General features: G+C 40.2%; 3 protein-coding genes across 3 annotated transcripts; all 3 read right to left on the bottom strand.

Moving 5' to 3' along the window:
- Positions 1 to 10586: 10586 nt before the first annotated feature.
- BDR25DRAFT_192205 (ankyrin repeat protein) lies at positions 10587 to 10850 on the bottom strand (the record flags this gene model as incomplete). Its single annotated transcript, XM_033684293.1, has 1 exon — positions 10587 to 10850. A coding segment is annotated over one exon (264 nt), but the record flags the coding sequence as incomplete, so codon positions are not given.
- A 42-nt stretch (positions 10851 to 10892) lies between these two features.
- On the bottom strand, positions 10893 to 12683 carry BDR25DRAFT_82110 (uncharacterized protein). Its single transcript, XM_033699099.1, has 4 exons — positions 12070 to 12683; positions 11352 to 12012; positions 11210 to 11299; positions 10893 to 11148 (listed from the first exon to the last, which is right to left on the bottom strand). The coding sequence occupies exons 1-3, from the start codon at positions 12495 to 12497 to the stop codon at positions 11210 to 11212; spliced, it is 1179 nt and encodes a 392-aa protein (XP_033542511.1). The 5' UTR covers positions 12498 to 12683; the 3' UTR covers positions 10893 to 11148.
- A 2133-nt stretch (positions 12684 to 14816) lies between these two features.
- BDR25DRAFT_345891 (uncharacterized protein) lies at positions 14817 to 19245 on the bottom strand (the record flags this gene model as incomplete). The annotated part of the gene is made up of 4 exons (XM_033694091.1): positions 19193 to 19245; positions 18451 to 19088; positions 17140 to 18383; positions 14817 to 17091 (listed from the first exon to the last, which is right to left on the bottom strand). Exons 2-4 carry the CDS (start codon positions 19078 to 19080, stop codon positions 14817 to 14819), a joined length of 4149 nt encoding a protein of 1382 aa, XP_033542512.1. The 5' UTR covers positions 19081 to 19088; positions 19193 to 19245.
- Positions 19246 to 23377: the final 4132 nt, after the last annotated feature.

A 23377-nucleotide genomic window follows, 5' to 3' on the forward strand; every position in this document is an offset into this window, starting at 1 on the left:
CTACAGCATACTATCTGTAGACAGACAGCTAGATAGAAAGAGTAAACGCTAAAGTAGAAAAGTATCTTAGAAAGTACATCTCCCACACCTAGTGTAATTAGGCAGAATAGCTTCTAATAGCATAGCTAGCTATTAACAACGTAGAATTAGCTATAATAAAAGAAACACTATATAAAGCCAATTTTAGGTACAACCCCTACTTTGTGCTATAAAGAAATTAACCTACAGACCTGCAAGAATTAATAGACTAGTTATTAAGCCTATAAAGCATACATAAAAAATTAGCACCAGAAGCTAAATCTAGCAGAGAAACAATAAAAAGGTATGCAAACAAATTACAACAACTAGAACTAAGAATCTACCTAAGAGACTACATATATCTTAATACTAAGAACCTAAAAATATCTAGACCCTTAAGGAAGCTAGCAGAAAAAAGAATAAGACTATATAAAGTCTTGTAAGCTTAACAAGATAATTACAAACTTAAGCTTCCCCTATAAATAAAGATACACCTGTAGTTCTACATTTCTAGATTAGAAAAAGCACCTAAAGAGATTCCCTTATCTACACAAAGATAAAAGGATAAAGAAATAGAATATAAAGTTAAACACATTATTAGTAATTAAAAAAACAAAAAAGAGTTCTTAGTAAAATAAAAAAAGTAGCTTACTAGTAAAAACACATAGAAACTAGCTAAGAATTTGCAGAACGCGCAGCTGTTAGTACAAAGGTACCTTTAGACTTGCCTAAAAGAAACTAGCTAGGCAACAAGGCACCTATATTAAAAGGAACAGCTATGTTATTACTAGATAGCAGCAGCCTTTAGAGACAAGTTCTAGCTAACAAAGGTTGTAGTAGAGAACAACTCTCTACTTTAGCTTCTAGAGCTTCTATTTTGTCTAAAGAGAAGAGGTCCCTTTTTAAGTATTTTACGCGCTAAACCTTTAGTAGATCTATTAATTTTTAGATATAATCTTATTTAGAACGCTTTTTATCTCTTACCTCTAGAGTTTCTTAGCTCTAATGTAACATTTTTTCTTATAAATAGAGTTGCTTTTAATTTTAAATTAGTTGTTTATCTAATAACACGCAGTCCTAGGCCTAGAAGGCTTTAGTAGACTAAAGGAGCTCTTCTCTCTCTCTCTTTAAGCGCTTCTATGCAGCATTAGATATAAAGGTGTTGCATTTATTATTCTTTTTTACACACTTAACACACTTGTCTAATAATAAAGTTAACACATAAGACAACCTTAATAATTAGTAAGTGCTATAGAGTTTTATCTTTGTCTAGTAAAGAAGATTAAAGCGCAAAGCAGTATAAGGATAATAAGATAAGTAAAACTAACAAGCTATTTAGCTTAAGAAAGATAAATGTTAAGAACACCTTCTAGTAAGTAGGCGCTTACTTTATAAATAAACCTTTACTAACACAGTTGTGTAAGCAGAGCGGCAAGGACGCTACTAGGGAGAAGGGGCAGCGTGTTATAGTCTACAGTTAGACTAGCGTAACTCCACCAGCAGTGCTCCACAAACTAGCTAGATTGGGACAGGGCTCGCTTATAGACTAGTTAGACGACACAGAGGCAGCACAGCTGCCTGCAGTAATAAAGGAATGTGTTGTCTAATAAGAAAGTAAAACGCAAGTCTAAGAAAGTCTTAGCAAGTTTAGCAAGTTTAAATAAGTTAGCAGTACAGCTAGTATAGCTAAACTTAGAGAACTTGCCTAAACTTGCCTTAGCACTCCCTGCATATGTATATAGTTCCTGCATTAAATAACTTTTAAAAGGTGTGTTTAACATTTAGTTTATTCTCTATATAGACTAAGTAGCATTAAGCTTTCTAAAGAGCTATAATACTATTTATATATCTTACACTATATATACCTCTTATCCTGTCTAACAGGACTGTTTAACCTAGCCTCCCTACTGCTGCATTAAGGGCAAACTACAATCTAGTTACTCTACTCCCCTCTAATAGCCTATTAGCCTGTACGTAGGACTGTACACCCTACCGGTTGGCCCCTATCATCCGCCCTACTTCCCCTGTAGGAATATCACAAGACCCGAGTGCTTCTAGGAAGCAAGGATTGTAACATAAATAATAAGTAACTATAAGACTTTGCTATATTAGCTATTTAAAAACTTTATGCATAAAGGAATAAAAAAGAGAGGATTATTACAACACTAGCTAGACACGCTTACTAGGCTAAATTTACGCTAACTGCATGTAGAGACAGGAGGTGGCCCTTCTAGAGTATGCTCTAGATATAGAAAGACATTAAGGCTAAACAGCTGCTAGTACAGTTGCTAGACCTTACAGCAGCAACGCTACAACTACCTAGTTAAACAGTCCTAGTAGTGTTAGTCTATGTTAAGATAAGAGATAAGTAAGCACTAAAAAAGATAATAAATTACATCTAAACTCTAATCTAAACTACACACAACTAAACTAAGACGCAGGTAGATGTAGTCTTAGCAGGTAATTTTAACTAACATAACTAATTATAAGAAGAAGAAAATGTGTTAAACACTTACTAAAGTAAAGTAGACTCTATTATACACCTTATAGTAGACTATTTACTCTATAGCCTACTTTCTAAGGGCATAAAAACATAGCAGTAAGAAATAAGTAAGAGCACTATTAATTTAATGTTAACTTTAGATAACTTAGTAGCTACAGCACTATGCTGTAAAGTCTATAAAACAGAACATAGGTTAGATTATAAAGTAATTAAAACAACCTTTAATGTAGACACTTTAGAATAGTAAGTAAAAGTAAGACTATTATTTAAAAATGCACTATAAAAAGTAATATAAATAAGAGTTAAGAAGACGCTTAAAGCTAAACTAATAAAAGGCAGTGTACAGTAATAGATAGATAGGCTAATAGAAGCAGTAATAGAGGTAGTCTATAAGCTAACCCTAAGAGCTAGGCCCTTACTATATGCAAAAAGATAGTAGACTGCAGACCTTACACAGTTACAAAGAGTATATACACACTAAAGAAATAAAGCAAAAGCAGAATAGTAAGTAAAAAGAATAAGTATAAAGATAGAATAATAAGTAAAGGCAGCAGTAAAGAAATTTCACAACGCAACATAGCAGCAGCGCAGAACCTACTAAGAGGACTTTTTAGTAGATAATGCTAATATTTAGAAAGCTACAAGATACCTTAAGCTAGATAGTGCTGTAATGTTTAATAAAATACCCCCTCTAAAAAAAACTAATAGATTAAGCATAGAAGAAAATCTAGAGATAGTAGATAAGTTACTATAGTTATTCTTTTTACTACTTCTAGACACTATTAAGAATAAGGGCAAACACTAGCAATATAGCCTAGTTAGAATGCCTAACCTAACTATAGATAAAATAAAATGCTGTCTATTTACAGCTAAGCTATAGAAAGCACTAGGCAATAATAGGCTCTTAGTTATAGTATAAAGGCAGCTATAGCTAGTTGTAAAAGAGAGGATCCTACTTTTATTTTAAACATTACTAAAGAAGAGGGTTATTCTAGCACAGTAGAGAAACGCTTAGATTATCCTGCTTAAAAAGCTAAAAAAAAGCAACTATAAAGTAGTAAAGTTATAAAGACTTATTTCTTTACTATTAACTCTTAGCAAGATCTTTAAAGCTGTTGTAGTAAAAAAAATCTTATATATAATAAAAACATATAGGTTACTTTTTATAAACTACTTTAGTAGAAGAAAATAGTAATTAGTAAAATAAGCGCTATTAATGTTATAAAAACACATCTATAATGCATAAAGATCTAGAAGAGTGCTAAGTCTAGTAAGCTTTAACATAAAAGAGGCATATAATAGAGTATGCAAAGACAGGCTAACCTAGAGGCTCTGTGCTAGAGGGATACTACTAGGCCTAGTACAATAGATAAACGCCTTTTGCTCTAATTATATAGCAACTATTACAGTTAACAGCTACACGTCTAAGAAGAAACCACTGCCCTAGGCAGAGCTTCTATAAGAATTCTTTCTTTCTCTAATTCTGTTTCTCTTCTTTAACGCTAATTTAGTCTAACACTAGATTAATGCTTATAGCAGTTTATTTACCTTTATAAATAACTATAATACTTAAGTAATAAAACTCTTAGCTAAAAAAAATTACATAAAACTCTAAAACATTATTAAAAAAGTAATAAAGTAAAAAAAAAAAAGTAAAGCAACTTTTAAAAAAAATATAACTACTTTAATACACTTTATAAAAAATAAAGGTAAAACAAGTGTAAAACTAGTAAGTGTTAAAAAATAGCTAGTTAAACTAATAACAAAAGCTAAAATCCTAGGCGTTATTATAGATGTAAGGCTAAGATATAAGCAGCACATAGTAAAGGCAGCAGTAAGGGGCCTAAAGGCAGCCCTAGCGCTAAGGCGGTTACAGATAGTCTTCTCTGCTACAGCCTAGCAGCTTTTTAAGTTAACAGTAGCACTAGTAGTAGACTATGCATTAAGTGTATAGATGCACGCGTGCAGCATAATTTTAATAAGAGTAATAAATAGAATATAAAAAATAAAAGCTTAAGCTGTTACAGGCTGCTTTTAGACAGTTACTGTAGCTGTAGCAGAGGCAGAAGTAAGTCTACAGACAGTGCATAAACGCTACATAGTAAGAGCTATTAAGATGTAGATTAATGTCTACACACTGCTAAAAATAAACTCTATGTTAAAATTCTATATTATAGGCTTTTAATAGTTTTAATTACTGCTATAGAAAATTATAGAATAGCTAAAAAAGCTTAATACTAACTAGATAAAAATAATTAATCTACATAGTATACAGCTATAAAACTATTACATTTTAGTAATAATTAAACTAGACTAAGTAAAGGCTATAACACTAGCTAACTAGGGTAATAGTATTAGAATTATAATAAGCGCATCTGTCTAGCTTAGTATAGTAGGGATAGAAGGGGCAATAGACAACATGTAAAGAGGAGCGCCTGCTTAAGCTACTACTTTATCCTTTACCTTAGAACCTAGGACAGAGCAAAACCCCTACACAGCAGAGCTAGCAGCAATGGTGGCAGCGCTAACCTCCCTTCTAACATGCTAGACAGTAGACTAGGTTATTATTCTTACTAGCAGCTAAGCAGCTATACAGGTAATACGCTAACTATAAGATTAGTCTAGCTAAGCTAGCATTAAACAGATCTACAACACAACTTAGGCACTAAAAAAAAGGTAGTGCTTTGTACATATAGTATAGTGCCTAGCAGGAAGCAATAATTTAGTAAAGAAGGCTAAGAAAGCAGTAAGAAAAGCTATAGTAGACAGCAGTGTGCTAACTAGACTCTTTTACTAAGCAAGGTTAACAGTAACTAGGACTATAGTAAGAAACTAAGAACAGAGAAAAGACTTACTAATAAAAGTAAAGAGATACTTGCGCAAGATAGATATAGCTTTACTAAAGAAATATACTAAGAAGCTCTATAACACTTTAACCTAGCAAGAAGTAAAGATACTAGCATAATTATAAACTAAAATAACATAGCTAAATACATACCTGTACTAAATAGAAGCTGTAGACTTAAACATGTGCATATATAGTTAAGTAAAAGAAACTATTTAGCACTTTTTTTTCTAATGCTAAAGATAGGACACACTTTAAATATAAATGCTTTAGCAAATAGAGACTAGAAAAGGAAACCTCCCCTTCTTTCTAAAAGAAAAGGCACTAGTAGACTTAGCAGAATAGTTGCTAGACATTAACATAGTAAAAATAATAGTTAGGTACGCAATAGCAACAAGCTGCCTAGAGCAAAAAAAAAGATAGAAACCTAGAACTATAGAGATAATAGTAGAAAAAAGACGCTTAATACTAACCCTATATAACAGCAGGCTTTACTTTACTTACTAACAAAAAGACTTTAAACACTTAAAGAAGAGACTTTAAAAACACTTACTATAAATTATAATTAGAGGGATATGTAACAACTACGCTAGATAGCAGAGCAGAAGGCATGTAAGGGCTACAAGGAGTTAAGCTATCACTAAGGAAGCGCTTAGGTAATAACGTACTAGTGCCCTCTAGGCTAGAGCCGGGCGTAATAAAGACATCATCATCATCATCTGCTTGTGCGCGATAGCTTGTATCTAAACTGTAACGCTGCTACTGTGTACAGACATCTAAAGTATTTTATTTCTTATATGTTAAATTTACATTTACTTAGATATAGGTGTAGTCTGTACTTTTAAAGTCTTTTAAGTACTAGCTTAACTTCCTAGATGTAGTCTGTAAGGACAGAGCTCTGTACCACTACGCTAATACAACTAAAAAGGTGCGAATAATTAACTAACAGTTAATTATTGCGTACAGAATAGTATATATACCTGTCGCACGTAAGCACCATCTCAGCCTTACATTATCCCCCTTCTTAGCAGACGCATGTCCCAGGCGTCACATGACCTACCCGCAGCTCAGAGGCGCCTATGCGCATGTCTCAGTTACCGGCCAGAGGCTGACCACCTGCGGCCCAGAGGCGCGGGATAAATAACGACGCTTAGTGGCCCACGCCAGCTAAGCCATATACACTAGACCTTCCAGCAGCAACAACGTGGCGCTAGAAGAGGCCGCCTCACGTTTCAGTCTAAAAACTAGCTTAAAGCTGACTAAGGTGGGGATCAAACACTAACTGTACCCCGCTGTTAGTTAATTATTATGTAAGGACAGAGCTCTGTACCACTACGCTAATACAACTAAAAAGGTGTAAATAATTAACCAACAGTTAATTATTGCGTACAGAATAGTATATATACCTGTCGCACGTAAGCACCATCTCAGCCTTACATAGTCTAGCTTATCTTTCTTAGTATAGATTAGTATATTATCTAAGTATACTAGTATAAAGATCTCTAGGTACTTGTTAAGTGCTATGTTTATAACTTACTAGAATATTGCTAGAGCATTAGTTAATCTAAAGCGTATAACTATTATTTTATATAGTCTCTATAGTGTTTTAAAGGCTGTAAGTAGTTTATATTCTACTTTTATCTAAATTTTATTAAAGCTATCTTGTATATTAAACTTAGTAAAGTGCTTAGTTTTTTAGAGTTAATCTATTATATTCTAGATTATAAAAAAAAGTCTTAGTTTTTAATTATATTATTATTTATGTCTTTAAAGTCTTAACAGACTCTTAGTTTTCTATTTTTCTTTAGCGTAAATACTAGAGTAGTTGTATAGTTAGCTTTACTAGCTTATATATGTTTTTTTAACAACATTGTTTTAACACACAGTTTTAAGGCTTCTTTTTAGGTTCTTATTAGAGCTTTTACTTTATAAGTTTTTAAATGTAATTCTGTTTTTAAGTTTATTACATAGTTCTAGAGTTAATGTAGGGGAAGTTCTTCTAGATCTTCTAGTGTCTTAAACATGTCCTTATATTCTTAGTATTTAACAGAAAGTTCTCTAGTTTCTAGAGTAAAGCAGATTATTTTTATTTAACGTACTTTACAATCAAGTTGCTTCTACACCTAAGTTGCTTACTTTTACTAAGACCCTACTAAACTACTTTTTTTATACTAATGTATTTTTAATAACACTACTTAAACATGCTAAAAATGTTAAATATAGCTTACACTCTAAGCTTTTAAATAAAACATAAAACTTTTAAAAAAACATGCTGCAGCTATATATAAAGTCCTTTAAAAAATAATAAATAACTATAGCACTAGACAACCTTTATAAGCTAATTCTATTACTAACTTATAAAGGCTAGGTAATAATAAAAAGTAAGTAATTATTAAGACTATACTTAAGCTATATACGTAGGAATTTTTCTTTTAAATAGCATTTATAGCTAATATAGCTAATTCTTTATGTGCTAAGTGTAATCTAGGCTATGTTAGTGTAAACTAGCTTAGTATGTTTAAAAAGTGTTATCTAGAGCTTAAGGTAACATTTAAGTGTAGTATAGTAATAAAAAAGCTTTTTATAAAAGTTCTAGAGTAATTTAAAGCAGGTTTAGCCTTATATAGAATATTAAAGCTAAGTATAGCATTTAGAATAATAACATGTATAACTTTAGTAAGATAGGCTTTATTATAAGTTAAATATTTATTAACTATACTTATACTTAAAACTTTACTTTAAGCTTTAAATAACACTTTATAAACATACTAGGCTATTTTATGCTAATATAGCCTAGATTACACTTAGCGCGCAAAAAATTAGCTATATTAGCTATAAATACTATTTAAGAGGAAAATCCTTACGTATATAGCTTAAGTATAGTCTTAATAATTACCTACTTTTTATTATTACCTAGCCTTTGTAAGTTAGCTATAGAATTAGCTTATAAAGGTTATCTAGCGCTATAGTTATTTATTATTTTTTAAGAGACTTTATACATAGCTATAGCATGTTTCTTTAAAAGTTTTATGTTTTATTTAAAAGCTTAGAGTGTAAGCTATATCTAACATTTTTTTTTAGCATGTCTAAGTAGTATTGTTAGGAATGCATTAGTGTAAAAAAAGTAGTTTAGTAGAGTCTTAGCAAAAGTAAGCAGCTTAGGTGTGTAAGCAACTTGCCTGTAAAGTACGTTATTATAGTCTAGGACTTTTTTCTTAACATATTTTATAAAGCCTACATTTTCTAGGTTAGATTATAGTAATTTGTTTTCCTACCTAAACTATTAGTGTTCTAGGATTACATAATTACTATGTACGTAGTCTTTGTTTTCTATTCTAGTGTAGAATAGTAGTTAGTTACGTTATTAGTAGTCTCTTTATTAAAAGTAGTAAAAGGCGTATTCTTATCTATGTTTACATTCTGTCTAGGGTGTTTATTTATGTAATAGGGATACCTTACAGTAGGTGCAGTCTAGGTTTTTGTAGGTAGTTGCCTATTCTTCTATAGCATTAGTTAAACTGCCTTAGAAAGTACTTCTAATTAGCTACTACCTAGCTTAATGCTTAGTAGTCTAGTAGCTGCAGCAATACTTATTAGTACATAGATACTAGGTTGCTACGCATTCTATGTTATTAGTTTCTACTGCTATTAGTTATTATTATGTCTATTTTAGGTATTCTTAAGTTCTTATTATTTATAAAGAATATTCTTTATATTAGTAATTTCTTTCTAAGTAACATTTACTTTTATAGAAGATGCATTTATTTTTATTATTTTACAAAATCTGCTGCTTTCTAGGAATTGCTATAGCTAGTAGTAGAGTATTTACTTATTTCTAGCTTAGTTGTAGAACCTTAAATTAGTTAAATATACATTTAAATATTTAGTCTTAGTGTACTATATTTTAAAAAAACTTTTATTATTTTTTTATTAATAGGTTATACTAGACTCTAGCTATTATAGAAATAACAGTATATATTTCTATGTTATTTCCTGCTATTGCTTAGAAGTAAGAGACGCTATAGTTTCTTAGATTATGTTCCTCTAAGCATATCTAACAGGTTCTTTATAGAAATCTCTATGCTAGCGTCTTAAGCTAGAGTCTTATATATTTAGTTATTAAAAAAGAACTTTTTTTTAACATGCTTTTATTGTATTCTATAGTTTAGGCTGTTATTTTGTATCCTTTATAGACTGCAGCTTATGTTAAAGCTTAGTATAGCTTTTAGCTATTACAGACCTCTACTTTCTAATACTTCTATAGGCATTATTTTAATTTGTAATTTCCTCTGCATCTTTAGCAAAGTCTATAGTTAAGTTAGTTCTTAATGTCTTTTAAAGTCAAGACTATTTCTATATCACAGCCCGCGAACAAGAGAGATCTAGAGCTATCTGAACTGTCTCGCAGATGAAGCATCAAGTGTAATGAGGTAGGCGCCCCGCCTGCCAAGCCGATACTATACGACTTTCCCCACTGTACCAAAAGGTACGCACGACAATACTTAAGCTAAGTATTCTCGCATAGTATAATATATATATAGGTAATGCTAGGGTAAGCACTAGCACTAGCGGTTGTCTCTAGCCTAGCCTAAACCTCTATGAGCGAGAGAAGGCCACGTGGTTGACCGTGCCGACCTCGTTACATCAAGTAGGGAAGCAGAAAAGTTGTTATGATACTGTCTAGTGTCCTATAAAGAACAAATGCATTGCGAACCAGAAAATTGTAGTACAGTCAGCTTCCGCAAGAGCATCCAGGCTCAAATCCGGCACTTTTCTTCCTTGAAACATTCTAACTTCTGAAATACATAAGTAGCAGCTCTTAGAGAATTTATGGACAAGTAGTCATTCCAGATCCAATTTCAATGAGCGTTAAAATAAGAACAGAATACAGAGAAGTGAAAGATGCTTATGGATTGAGTGAAATTGTTAGACTAATGTAATGTATCTTGAAGAGCTAAGGTCGGATATTTTTATAGTAAGAAAGACAAGAAATAGAAGGGGTACCGTGAATACATAGTAGAGGTTATTATGCACCTTCTTTGCGAATGGCGCATGGATATTTGCTGGCACATGTTCCAAGTGGCCCTGATTGACCGTTACCGTCACGTAGAGCGGTTCAAGATAGTGGGCGACAGCATCTGCTTTATAACTCCGGGCCAATTGCAATGGATTCATTCCATGCAAATCCAAAGCAGTCAAGTCCACTACAGAGCCAAGGTTAAGAAGTCTCTTGACAGCGTCAAGGTTGCCTTTCGAAGCCGCGTAATGTAATGCCGTTCGGCCGTCTTGATCTGTCTCGTGGAGGTCGAAACCAGACAAACGCAGCATTTCAATCGTCTGAGTTCTTCTACTTTCGACCGCGTAATGCAGCACCGTACGCCCATGCCAATCTGGTAGCATTGCCGGCCGGTTCTGCATTTTGAGGAAGTAATCCACCAGGGCAAGATTGCCTCTGTATAATGCAAGATGCATGACTGATCGGCCGTCTTGATCAAGAGTCTCTACACAACATTGGCTGCCTCTTGAGCAGCGAAGGTAGTCTGCAAGTGTTGCGCTTTTGGACCAGGCAACATAGTGGGCTATTGTCATGCCCCTAAAGTCTTCTGATGTAAAGTCGACATCATCCTGGTGATATTCGATGATTTTCTGAATCGTCCGGTTGAAAAAGTAGTGCAGCGGCGTTCGTCCCATTTGATCTTGCTGCATCAAGTCTGCGCCGCAGCTGAGGAGTAGAGGTGCAACGTCGAAACTGTCTCTCTCGGTCGCAATGTGAAGTGCAGTTCTGATGATGCATCAGTCTCATATGCACGTATGTTTCGGTAAGATTGGGAAGTTGTCCGTACTTACTCGCCAAAATCATTGGTTGCGCTGACGTCGGCCTTTAGGCCGAGAAGTGTACTTACCAAGCGCGAGTTATTAGATCGCGCGGCTATCTGCGATGAGTTAGTGTCATCCGCTGGAGGGTTCATCCTACTATATGCTCACATGTAATACCGTGTCCCCAAAGATAGTCGAGTCTGATAGGCTGGCCTTGCCCTGGACCAATAGCCTTTTTAGCAACGCCCAATCCCCCCTTTCGCAAGCACTGTAAGCAGGACTATCAAACTCCAGGATTCTGGAAGCTTTCATGTGCCACTCCAGACTGACCTGAAAGGGATTATATGATCTATAGGTGATGAATACAGTCATGGACAAATTACCAGGGATTACTCGCCGCAATCGAATCGAACTGGACATGCAGTACCCTTCTCTTTTGGAAAGGACTTTAGTGTACAGAGCACGACGCTCTTCACACCAAAATCTAGCTACTACAAATCCTAACCGCAGGTCGACTTTCATGAAGCCCTGCTCAAAATTGCTCCAGTGTTGGGCTTTGAGGCCGTAAGGCTCAAATACAGTGGAGAGAAAATTTGAAACTCGATTACTAATTGGTAGACTCTGAGAAGCAGGAAGAAGGAGGTGCGGATTTTTCGTTTTTGTTTCCGTTCGACCTTGCCCAACTTCGTCGATGGGGCTATCCTTGTACTTGTCCTTCAGATAAGTGTTTTCCAAATGTCGAAACCCAATGGCGGCGTCCGCACAGATTGTCTGAGATGGCCGCGCTCTAAGCTCGGCAGTGTCACGATGAATGGTCATTAAAAGATTCCTAAAGACTATCAGCATACATCCACAAAATTTCAAATACCCGAAAAGGACAGCGTACATTGTGGTTCCCGATGCAGTATTCCGGAATATTGTATCCCAGTTATCCAAAGAGATATAGAATTTACGCAATTCCCGATCGGACGAAAGCCATATGAGCCTCTCCCATGCATGATGTCTTCTATTCTTATCCAGTGTTCCTCCCCTTTTTTGGATCTTCGTCTTGAATGCACCTATGGTGTCTATGAAGCGTAAGAGATTCGCGCGCAAGTCCGAATCCAGCTGCAGCTCTGGTGGAAGATCCGGACTTTCGTAGAATCGAATGAGACCTAAAAAGGTCCGGTGCAGAGAGCGTAGCTTGATGTTCTGCGAATAAATTTCTGATGGTGCATCTGAGATGTCGAGAATGAAGTTATAGAGGAACTTGCAGGATCCGCTGGCGGCTGCAAGAAGCGTTAGCAGACCGGCGGTGAATGATATTGGGTCCATCGCATGGACTTCGATTGTATGTTTCAGTTGAGCTGAACGGCGGCTGCATCGAAATCCTAAAGTGGCGAGGCGGTCAAAATTCGGGAAGAGAGATATACTAGAAATACATTTTGAATGGAATGAAGGTCCGAATCAGGCTATCCAAAAATCATGGAGGAGTCGTGCTAGCCCTTTTGACTTTGGAAAGGTAACAAGTCACCGCTATCCTTGTGTGAGCCTAGGCGCTTTCGTCCACTTGTATGCCTCGTGAAACGATTGGGAGGCTGGGCGGCAAGGCTGCAACGCAACAAATGCTAGGCAGCAGGCAGCAGGCAGCAGCCACGAGGCTCTCACAAAATCGAGTCCAGGCACGGAATAGGGTAATCTTGTAGCTTTGAAAGTGTCTGGTGCTCCCACCGCGGCCTTCGAACCCAACATTATCTCGCCCTCGCTGATGTTTCAGGATTGAATCGGAACTCCAGTCGTTTGTATAAGTCGATTTCGCACTACCGATGGATGCCTCAGAAAGTCAGATATTCAACGTAGGCGACGACGTATGGGTCTTGTACAACAGTAAGTATCTACCATAGTTCGACGAACACTCGATTTAACACAGTCGATAGACAAATGGTGGGAAGGAAAAGTCTTAGGATTAGAAGGATCGAGTGAACAGCACTATAGGGTGGAAGTGAATAGCATGAAAAGAGCATTGAATTTTGACAAGGACAAAGAGATGAAGGTGCGGGTGTGATGTCTCTGTATTGACGGGGCGCTGGCAGCGAGTCAAATGCTCCAGATGTGCCCGCAACGAAGGACTTCAGTGTTCGTACGTACAGAAGATAGATGCGGCAGGAGACCAGGGACGAATGAGCACATATCGCTATATCTTCTTCCGAAAGCCCTAGATAAAAGCCTGTGAGAGGGGGAAAATAACTCTGATCTCAGCCGGGTGCGCTAGCAACTTTGTATATGAAGACCTGTCTTGAGGACTCGGTAGACCACGTTGGGATATAAATTTCCATTGTAATGCGCGCGCTATTCGCTCGCAGAGGATTGCCATGTTTCGACAATTGTCTCTTGGTTCCCCTGTTTTGGCCCCATTCCCCGCTGGCTTAGCAAGGTCGGATGATGTAATGCCTAGTCGTAGCTCCTGGACCCCTCTGTGGAGCGGTTCCTTCTCAGCAGCACGACCCTTGCAGCTACTCCACGGATTCGCAACGTAGCTCTGTGTATAGCTTTTGCACGGCGTATAGTTACCGCTACAACAGCCATCGGCATATGCATCATCTGGTTCTGCACCCAACCAGGCTAGCCGTGTTGTTAGTATGTTGAAGGACACGCACGGTCCCCTTCCAAGCACTGCCTGTCTCCAGCACCCGTCACGCTCAATGCTCCCGCTCCAACCCCTCTGCCTCTGAGCTCCACCGACTGGCGACAACACCTGGCTCCCCGACACTGGCGAAGCCTTGTAACTCCCCAAGTGAAACAGGAGCTTCATACCAGCCAACATGCCGGTTACCGTTCGTGGTATTCGGTCATGGATCGATCGCACCGAAAGCCCCTCTGCGCACCTCGACATGGCCCGCCCCTCTGCTCTCGACCTGCTTCAACATATGTCCAATCATCTTTTTCACAAGCAGTCCCCGACCCCAAAATACCTCCTCGGGATATCTGGCTTCTGTGCATTGCTGCCGAGCGCTGCTGGCATGAGTCTTGTCGACGTTCTAGTCTCTAGTGTGTAAGTAATGAGGCCCCGAAGCTTGCAAGGTGCCCATTCTTACGTCGAGTAGAGCTCACGCGCAACACCAACTGCAACCAGAGGCTCCACGAAACTGTCCAGACGTGGATGGCGTGTGGGGAGACTTTGCGCTAAGAAGGAGCCTCAGCTCCACATTGTCGGAATGGATGCCGGACACATCGATGCCCAGCCCACGTAAGTTGCCCGTCTGTCTCTGCTGAACTTCGGGTTCTAATGCCGAAGTTCAGAACTCTGGTAGATTAATCCTACGGTCTTCGGCACCTGTTGCCTAACCAAGAACCCTGTCAGGCTCGTGGCACCTTGCGAATTACAATATAAGGATACAAAGGCGTTAATGGGAATGGTATAACATAGCGGACGGAAAAACCATCGATATACCCTATAATGATTTGGTTCGCATATTTGAAATGGAAAAAGTGGATTAGATATAAGGCGCCTATAAGTTTATACGAGAGTCCGAAAGTTATTCCCTCAGCTTGCTACCGATGTTTGCGGTATAAACTACTATTGTCTTAGAATGAGAAGCATTTATTTTTAAAAGAAGCACCACGCTACTATATGAAATCCAGCCCAAACTGCTCTCATACGACTCCACGTCCAGCCATCCTCTTTCGTACGTCCAAGAACCCCAGATCACTGACTAAGCCGCAGGAATTGCACAGATAAAGCAGCATCGAACCAAATAAGACGTATTCAACAATCGTCCAGAGTGACAGCTTCCCATTTTCGTTGCCATCATCCAGGAATGGATCTTCGAAATTCACCATATTCAGTTCATATATTTTCTGCAACTCTTTGGCTCTCTGGGAGTCAGTTCTGCTAATTACATCTCTCAGATGATAAGCGCAAGTACGTGTATGATCGTTTTTAGGGCCGTAACATTTCTCGTAGTGTTGGAGGGCTTCTTCAAGTCTCTTCACGGCCGCGTCTGCTGATACCGTGAAACCTGTCTTGAGCCACACAGCGGCCGTTCTACATCGGACATCCCATAACTTCTTCTGGCTCAATGAGCGCTCGGGGGCGTTGAATTCTTTTTCAAGTCGAGAGTTCAGTTTCCGAAAAATGTCGTCTGCCTTCCTCAGGTCCTCCTGCGTTCCACACTCACAGAAGACACTGCCCAGCCCTTCTTCTATTTGAATCCATTCGGCTTGATCACGGAACCAGTCACTAACAGCTGTTTTCGCCTCTTCGAACGCATTTTCGGCCTTCTTGAGATAATCAGTTCTCTTGCCGCCAGCATGATCTGCTTTCAAGAGCCTAGCATGCAGTAAGAATGCCTTAGCTTCTCCAATGCGCCGATTCACTGCAAGAATGCGCGCTGTATCCTCGTCCAATTTCGGGTTTCCACGCTTGATTATTTCTGGGACACCTCTCTTGATAGTCAACGAGCAGTCTTGCAACGATTTGAGCTGATTCAGAGCTTTCGCGGGGTGTCGCGCTCGTGCGTATAAATCGGACAAGGCGAGCGCGCATAACCATCTTTCTTTGCTCATGTGCTCTTGTTCACACTCTTGAATCGAGTCTTTCAAAAGTGTCTCGGACTTTAACCACTCGCTCTTCCTGGCCCTGGCGAGGGGTGGAAGAGTATGTGCTTGCACGAGCAGACGGATAAGTTCGTACCGATAGGTCCGTTGTCTATACAACCTGTGAGTGAATTCCAATACGCATGATGCATCCTCATAGCGACCCTCTTCCATGAAGACTTGAGCAAAAGTAATAACAGACGCAACCATCCTATCTTGAAGTTCAAATCCAGCAAAACTCTTGCTCTTTGGATGCTCCTTCACAAAGTCCAAGAAACGTTCGAAATGTGGTATGAATCGCAGCTTCAGATGATACGTGCGTTGGTGATTGTCGTCTAACTCTTTCCATTGAGCTTTGTCATCGCGATAGCGGACATAGAGCATGCAGAGAGCAGATCCATGGAGTCTTATCAGGGTCGCAACATCCCATTGTTTCTTAATTCTCCTCCGAACTTCGCGCTGCACGAATTCATGCATGAAATAATTTCTGTCGTTGTCTTTCCCTATGAAGGAACAGTTCTCCAACCTACCAAGCATTACTGCGAGCTTGTCACGGTCTTTCTCCTCGAATTGTGTCTCTATCAGCTCGGACTCTATACGAGCATTGTTGAGGCACGAAAGCTCGCCTAGTAACTTCAGGGTCGGGTTCGTCAATCCTCTGATCGGTCTCTTCTCGTCACAGCGTGCAGTAACAAGAGGCCTAAAAATGTCGTGATTTTCATCGAATAGTTGGTTCACGAGATCTGGAAATTCTGCTCGCTTAGTGGTCAAATGCTGATACATGTCTGACATAGGTATTTTAAACTCGAGCATATGATTAGCAAGCATCTTGATGAAAACCGGTAGTGCGACCTTGGAAAGAAACTTGCTCATCTCTTCATCGGTGAGCACATCTTCGTTGTACCAACGGAAGAGATCCAGAGATTCTTGTTCCCTCAAGTTGTCAACCTCGATACATTGGCCTTCAGAGGGCTTGAGCTTGACGAAGTGTTTCAAAAGACCTCGGTTCGTCGTAGTAATTAGTATCTGACCTGCATGGCTCGGTTCAAGTACAGGCATGAATGCTTTAATAGACGATGCGAACTCTTCACTGTTAAGACCGTCGAGTACGATAAGCCAGGGACCGTTGTCCTTATTCAAAAGCCACGTTCTTACGATATCGATCGCTGAGTCGGGTTCGAAGACCGCGCCGTGCACCTTTTCAGCAATCTTGCGCAACGATTCTAGTAGCTTGTGACGATTTCCGGCTTCAACCCAGAATGTGTGGATTCTGTGCTCAGCCACCTTGGTATTTCTGAAGTGTGACGCATAATGGTGCGCCAGGTGTGATTTCCTTGAAGAGAAGATCAGTACAGTCAACAGCATTCCGGGCGCCACTTACCCAATTCCGCTGATTCCATGAAGTCCGATGATTTTCGATCTCGCGAAACCGGCTGCAATCTTCTTGTCGACATTGTGTCGACCGTACAAAGGATTCTGCACGTAGTCCTGGGTATACGCAAAATCACCCAGAGTAGAATAACACCGTTCGGCCATTTTTGAACCTGGTCGCGTTTTAACCATCGCCTCGGGTTTCCAATTGGACCACATCATCCGTTTGAGAATACTAATCTTCCAGTACTGTTTTTTTCTCACTGCCCTCTGCAGTGGATTATGCTTGTTATCAATCAAACTGAGAGAAGTTTTAGATGCTTGCACAACATGCTCGAGCCGCTCACGAAATCCCTTCTCGCCTACGCAGGGATTCAACAGCACGAAAATATCGACATCAACCTCCCACGAGAAAATTCGCTGGTCCTTTTCTTGTAGCATTTCCTCAATAATTTCCAGAAGTCCATAGAAGCGTTGATCGTTTTCTCCCTTTTTCAGACCCTCGATCCAAGACGCGACTACTGCGGGGTTGTTGTGGAATGAATAGTCAGTCATAACGGTTTTTGGAACTTTCAAAGGGTGGTCTTCATTAGCACCTCTGCGCCGCTCGAATTCTCTATACCCATCGTCAGTCCAGCCATGTTTCGCTACGGTCATCAGGTTGAGGAAGATGCAGGCTAGCGAATAAATATCGAACGTTCGACCATGCTTGCTTGGTCCTACAAAATACTCTGGTGGTCGATAAACGTAAGAGCCAAATCTGTTCTCATCAGTATGAGCTGTTCCACTTGTACCTTCGGAATCCTTGAGAGCTGCATGCCCAAAATCACATATCTTCCATGTCGACTCTTGAGGGTTCCGCTCGAAGAGTAAGATGTTGCTGGGTTTGAGATCATGGTGGTATGCTATTTGAGTCTTGATCTCACGATGAATGAAGGCGACTGCTGATGCAAGGTTCTGAATCGATCTGTAAATGAACTTTTGACGGATTTTGTCTTCAGAGAGCCCATCGGGTGGCTTCCGCAAGTCGAGCCATGATTTCATGTCTCCTGCGTCCGTATGAGGAAAGAAAAGATGCAGGTACTCTGTGGTATCGTCCTCGACTGGTGGATCTTCTGCTCCTGCAGAGAAGCTAGCAAACAATTGGATGATGCCATCGTGTCGCCTCGAGCGGACCGTTTCTCTCTCGCTCAGCATTCTGTCCCATCTCGTTTCATGCCCTTTTTTGACTGCCTTGTAAGCTATGACTTGACCCTGAAGATATTACGTCGTCAAATCAGCTTCCTCGTCCAAATCAACTCGCCAAATAACATAAGCTCACCGGAATATAGCCCTCTGCGTCTAGATGCTCATCCGCAACTTGAACTTTGAACACCTCGCCAAAACTTCCTCCTCCAATCCTCTTAGGCTCAGTTAGAAAAGGGAACCGTAGGTCCCATGCCGCTTCATATTTCCCGTGAGCTTCTGGTCGAAAGATAGGAGGTATGCACCATTGGTGTTTGAAAACATCTTCCGCAATATGGTGAAGGTCTGGACAATTCTGCAGGAACTCTAAAGAGCAATATGGTCCAAAATCACCGTGCATTTTGTCGAATATATCGTCCGTTATGGGAGGATTTGCGTGTGAAAGAGCTACAATCAGTTGAGACCGGTCGAGTAAAAGTAGCACACAGTAGAGCTTGGCTGCTCTACCACTGACAAATTTTTCGAGATTCGTCACATCTATATGTGATAGCGCATCATCGTCTTTGCTTGCTGCGATATCTGCTCGAAGACTATTACGCAACTTTGGAGGGCTATTCTCGCTGAATAGCGACTCGATAAAACTTCGCTTTACGAAACGAGTGTCCCGGTGTTGTCGCTGATAGCTGATGTTGTTCATCTCGGCTTCAATCTCATCTTTTAATTGCTTTTGTTGATTTAAGCCCTTTGCACCTTTCTTCCTAGCCATGTAGAGGTCTGTCGAGCTAGTCAGCCTGCGAGGTACATATATCTTCCCATCGTATCTACAGGGGATAGTGGGACCGGGCCCCTTTTTTTTCCCTGAGCTGGGAGGTACTGACGTTTGACGTCTTTCGAATGGTTATCCCAATTGAAAAATGAAACAGCACAATCCCGTTACGAGAATGAAAATTTTCGAGCATGGTGGGATGTCCTTGCTTAAAAGAACATGAAGAACCTGACCGCCTCGAGCCTCAGCCTTGTCAGATGGGGGGTGGACTCCATTGCTTATTGGGTTGATTAAGGGTGAAATATTGCGTGCAGGAAAACATGGAGGTCCTGCATGACAAACAATTGGCCCGCACAAGCCACAACATGCTTAGCACCTTCATTCCGCAAAACAAATGATAGCCTCGAAGCCAGCTCTCTGACCGAAGGCATACCAGCCTTTTTAAGGCTCCGTGAAGCAGCTCGCTCTGATACTTAAGGCTTGATTAGCGGTGAAGCTTAGGGTGAAGCAAAGGATGCAGCTCACCCTGCCGTAGTAGGACAACAAATGCTGTGTTTCGTGTTATGTGGTACGAGGCTATTGGTGAGATAATTGAACAATAAAATAAAAAGGGGTTATTAAGGTCATTCTAAGAATATCACTTAGGGTTGCATAGAAGATCTAAATATTGTTTCGCACTATTTTCTTAAGCGTTTATAGGAAGCTTAAGAGAGTCGAGCTAATTCTGCAGAGGCAAAATAGGAGATGAAGTAAAAAGCCTCAGGGCTGGCCTAACGTGAGTTGGAGCAAGAATTTAACGGCACCCTAATGATCCTATGACCTTTAACACATACGAATTATATGATATTGTCCCTCGACTGTGGCCACATTTCCCTATAGATTCGAATTAAGTATCTCACAAAGTTAGCCAGTCTTTACTGTACTTTATATTCTGCTTGATTATGTTACGCTGTGTCTAAGGCTTAGCTGCTGTTAAAGATGTGAAAATGACATCAGAAAGCTTCAAACAAATGCTGCAAGGACGTTATCAGAGAGTTGCAAGATTGACCGACAAGGTTTGTGACCGGTGAGCCTGCGAGCTATAAGGCGAGCTGGGGAATTGCGTCATTCTGTCTGATTCGCTACTGTGGTTGTGCAAGGGCGCGCACGCTGGATTACGCCTGGCCAGGCTTGTCAAGGTCAGTCTACTTTCTGGGGCAGAGTCTAGAATTTGGGCGATGAAAAATTTCTAAAAAAATTTCAATTTTCGCATTTGCACTTCGTCTAAACTGTCTTCATCTATAATAGCTTGTAACTCAATCACGAGTTACTTAGAAGCAGGTAGTAGTACTGTAATATTACTTAAAAGAAGCTGCAAAAGGCTGTATGACTCGCAACAGGATATGCTCTCCATTTTATATACAGAATCTCGTATTTCAGCTATAAGGGCTCTTTCGCGATATTAGTAGACCACGTCGTGCTATATCTCTTCCCGTCAATGGAGCATCGGAAGAGGGCGTAACATACGACAAACCACTCAGCCACGCAGCACTGTGCAAAGCCTCTAGCGATCTCCATGAATCTCAGGTCTGTAATTAGACCTTCGTAAACCTGATTTGACTCTATCCTCTCAACATGAAACTGCCTTTAATTGTTGTTTTCTGTTCATGAGCTAGAAGGTGCCTCTGCGTGCCCAGAGTCAAGCAGGCGAACTACGAATCTAGATGCATCTATGTGGATCGAATGACTTTATCAAAATAAGTAATTAAATGCGAAACGAGTACGAGCTGAAAAGCAAGTTGTTTCGTGAGCTAACCGACGATGGCTGGACAGCGTAACACGAGAAGCAATCAGACGAAGGTATAAGTAAAAAAGTGCGAAAGCACGACAGAAAGGCGAAGAGACTACAGGGTTAAAACAGAACGGATGGAATCCGTCACCCATCCCGTGCCTAGACTCTATTATAATGGTAGGCAAACTTTTAGGTTTTAACCTAAACTTGCCCCCGCTAGTGTTTTTTTTACAAAAATGTACAGGTGCGGTGGTGTTTTGTTGTAACCCTAACTGCGCGATAGATTTTGATTTTCCTGCGCGCAGGCATCGCCCGCACCGGGCTCCTCTGCAGGTTTGCCGCACCAGCTACCAGCGCCGCCAGCAAACCACCACCTTAGCGACCACAACAGCAACCACAACTGCTAACACAACACAGTTCTCTACTTCCTAGCTGTGCTTAGGGCATTAATGCTCTAGCGCAGCGACAGCGCAGCTAATTTTATTATTCCTTTTGCAGGGAAACGCGCACAGGCTCTGCAGTTCGTGCAGCAGCGACAAGCCCGCGCCCGCAGACTACAACTACAACCACAACGACTACAACAACCACTAACACAATAGGTTTCTCCACCTTCTAGCTGTGCCTGGGACATTAATACCTTAGCCTAGCAACTGTGCATTAGATTTTGATTTTCCTTTGCAGCGACGCGCGCACAGACTCTGCAGTTCACACAGCAGCTACCAGCCCCCGCCGGCAGACCACGACTACGACCACGAACGACTACAACTACCACATCCTCCTCAACAGGTTTCTCTAATTTCTGGCCGTGCTTAGGGCATCAATACTTCAGCCCAGCGACGGTGCAGTTGATTGTAAGTTTTCCTTTGCAGGGTTCTGCGCACCAGCTTTGCAGTTCGCGCAGCAGCTACCAGCCCCGACTGACTGTAGACCACGACCACAACCACAACCACCGCCACCTCAACAGGTTTCTCTACTTTCTGGCTGTGCTTAAGGTATTAACACCCTAGCCTAGAAATTGCGCAGTTGATTTAGACTTTTCCTTTGCAGGGACGCGCGCACAAGGTCTGCATTTCGCGCAGCAAGCTACCGGCTGTCGACCACGACTACAACTACCACCATCACCGCAACTACGACTACCAACACCACCACCACCACCACCACTACCAACGCAGCAGGTTTCCCCACTTCCTAGCTCTGCTTAGGGCATCGACACTTCAGCCCAGCGACTGTGCAGTTGATTGTAAGTTTTCCTTTGCAGGGATGCGCGCACTGGCTCGCTGTTGGCGCAGCAGCTACCAGCCCTGGCTGTCGACCACAACTACCACCATCACCACCACCACCACTAACGCAATAGGTTCCTCCACTTCCTAGCTGTGCTCAGGGCATTGATGCCCTAGCCTAGCAACTGCGCAATTGATTTTGATTTTCCTTTACAGGGATGAGCGCACAGGCTCTGCAGTTCCGCCGTTGGCCACGACTACAATCACGACTACAACCACCACCACTACCACTACTAACGCACTAGGTTTCTCCACTTTCTAGCTGTGCTTGAGATATCGATGCCCTGGCCTATCGACTGCGCAGGGCGAAGCACTACTCGTACATGCTCGCTAGGGTCGCATACTGCATACGCGTGTTAGGGGTTAAGAAGCTACTTTAGTTAGGTAAGCGCAAAAAGCAGATAGGTAAAAGAATTCCTAAGCATTTCTTAGTAAAGTATCTCTTTCTTGTTTATATAGTCTAATAAGTTAAATATTTATTTTGCAAGTGTATAGAAAGTGTTAGGCGTTAGCAGACAGCAACCTAGATCTAGAGGAGACAGCACTTGTAGTAGGCTCACTGCGGCAGTTGTTACTGCTAGCAACACAAGAGAAGCGCGCAGTAGTGTACTATCGCAGCAAAGAATAGTGTTAGAAGATAGTAGAAGATTTTAGCTGTAAATACTATTGCATAGACGTTTCTACTTGCGCTAAGCGGGTAGAGTTGTAGCTTGGCAATATTAGGCTAATTATAGCTCTGTAAGCGCTAGGGACAGGAGTTAATTGCTCTAGGGTAGTGTATATATACTACTTGTAGAGATCCTGTAGAGTATAATTAACTTTGTATAAGAGAAGAGGTGTAAAGAGCGAGCTAGAGAGAACATATACTAAGTTGTTATCTATAGTAGATAATAGTTTTATAGAATAAGAGTTGCTTAAGCACAGTAACAGCTTCTATGTATAGAGAATAGAGATATTTTTAATTAGCAGCAGAGAGAAACATACGTTAACAAACATAGTATATGTAAGGTTAGCAGAAGCTAAGCTTTTAACGCTGCTAGATTAGAAAGAGGTACTTTGCAATAGTTACATACAAACGTCTATAATTAGTGCTAGTGTAAAAAAATGCTTTACGCTTTAGTAGATTATAGCAAGTTGTAGCAAATTACTGTAATTTCTAGTATATTACAGCAATTTACAGCAACCTGCAGCAAATTACAGCAAATTACAGTAAATTACAGTAAATTACAGTAAATTACAGTAAATT

Source organism: Lindgomyces ingoldianus (assembly GCF_010093535.1).
Source record: "Lindgomyces ingoldianus strain ATCC 200398 unplaced genomic scaffold BDR25scaffold_37, whole genome shotgun sequence".
NCBI classification, from domain to species: domain Eukaryota; kingdom Fungi; phylum Ascomycota; class Dothideomycetes; order Pleosporales; family Lindgomycetaceae; genus Lindgomyces; species Lindgomyces ingoldianus.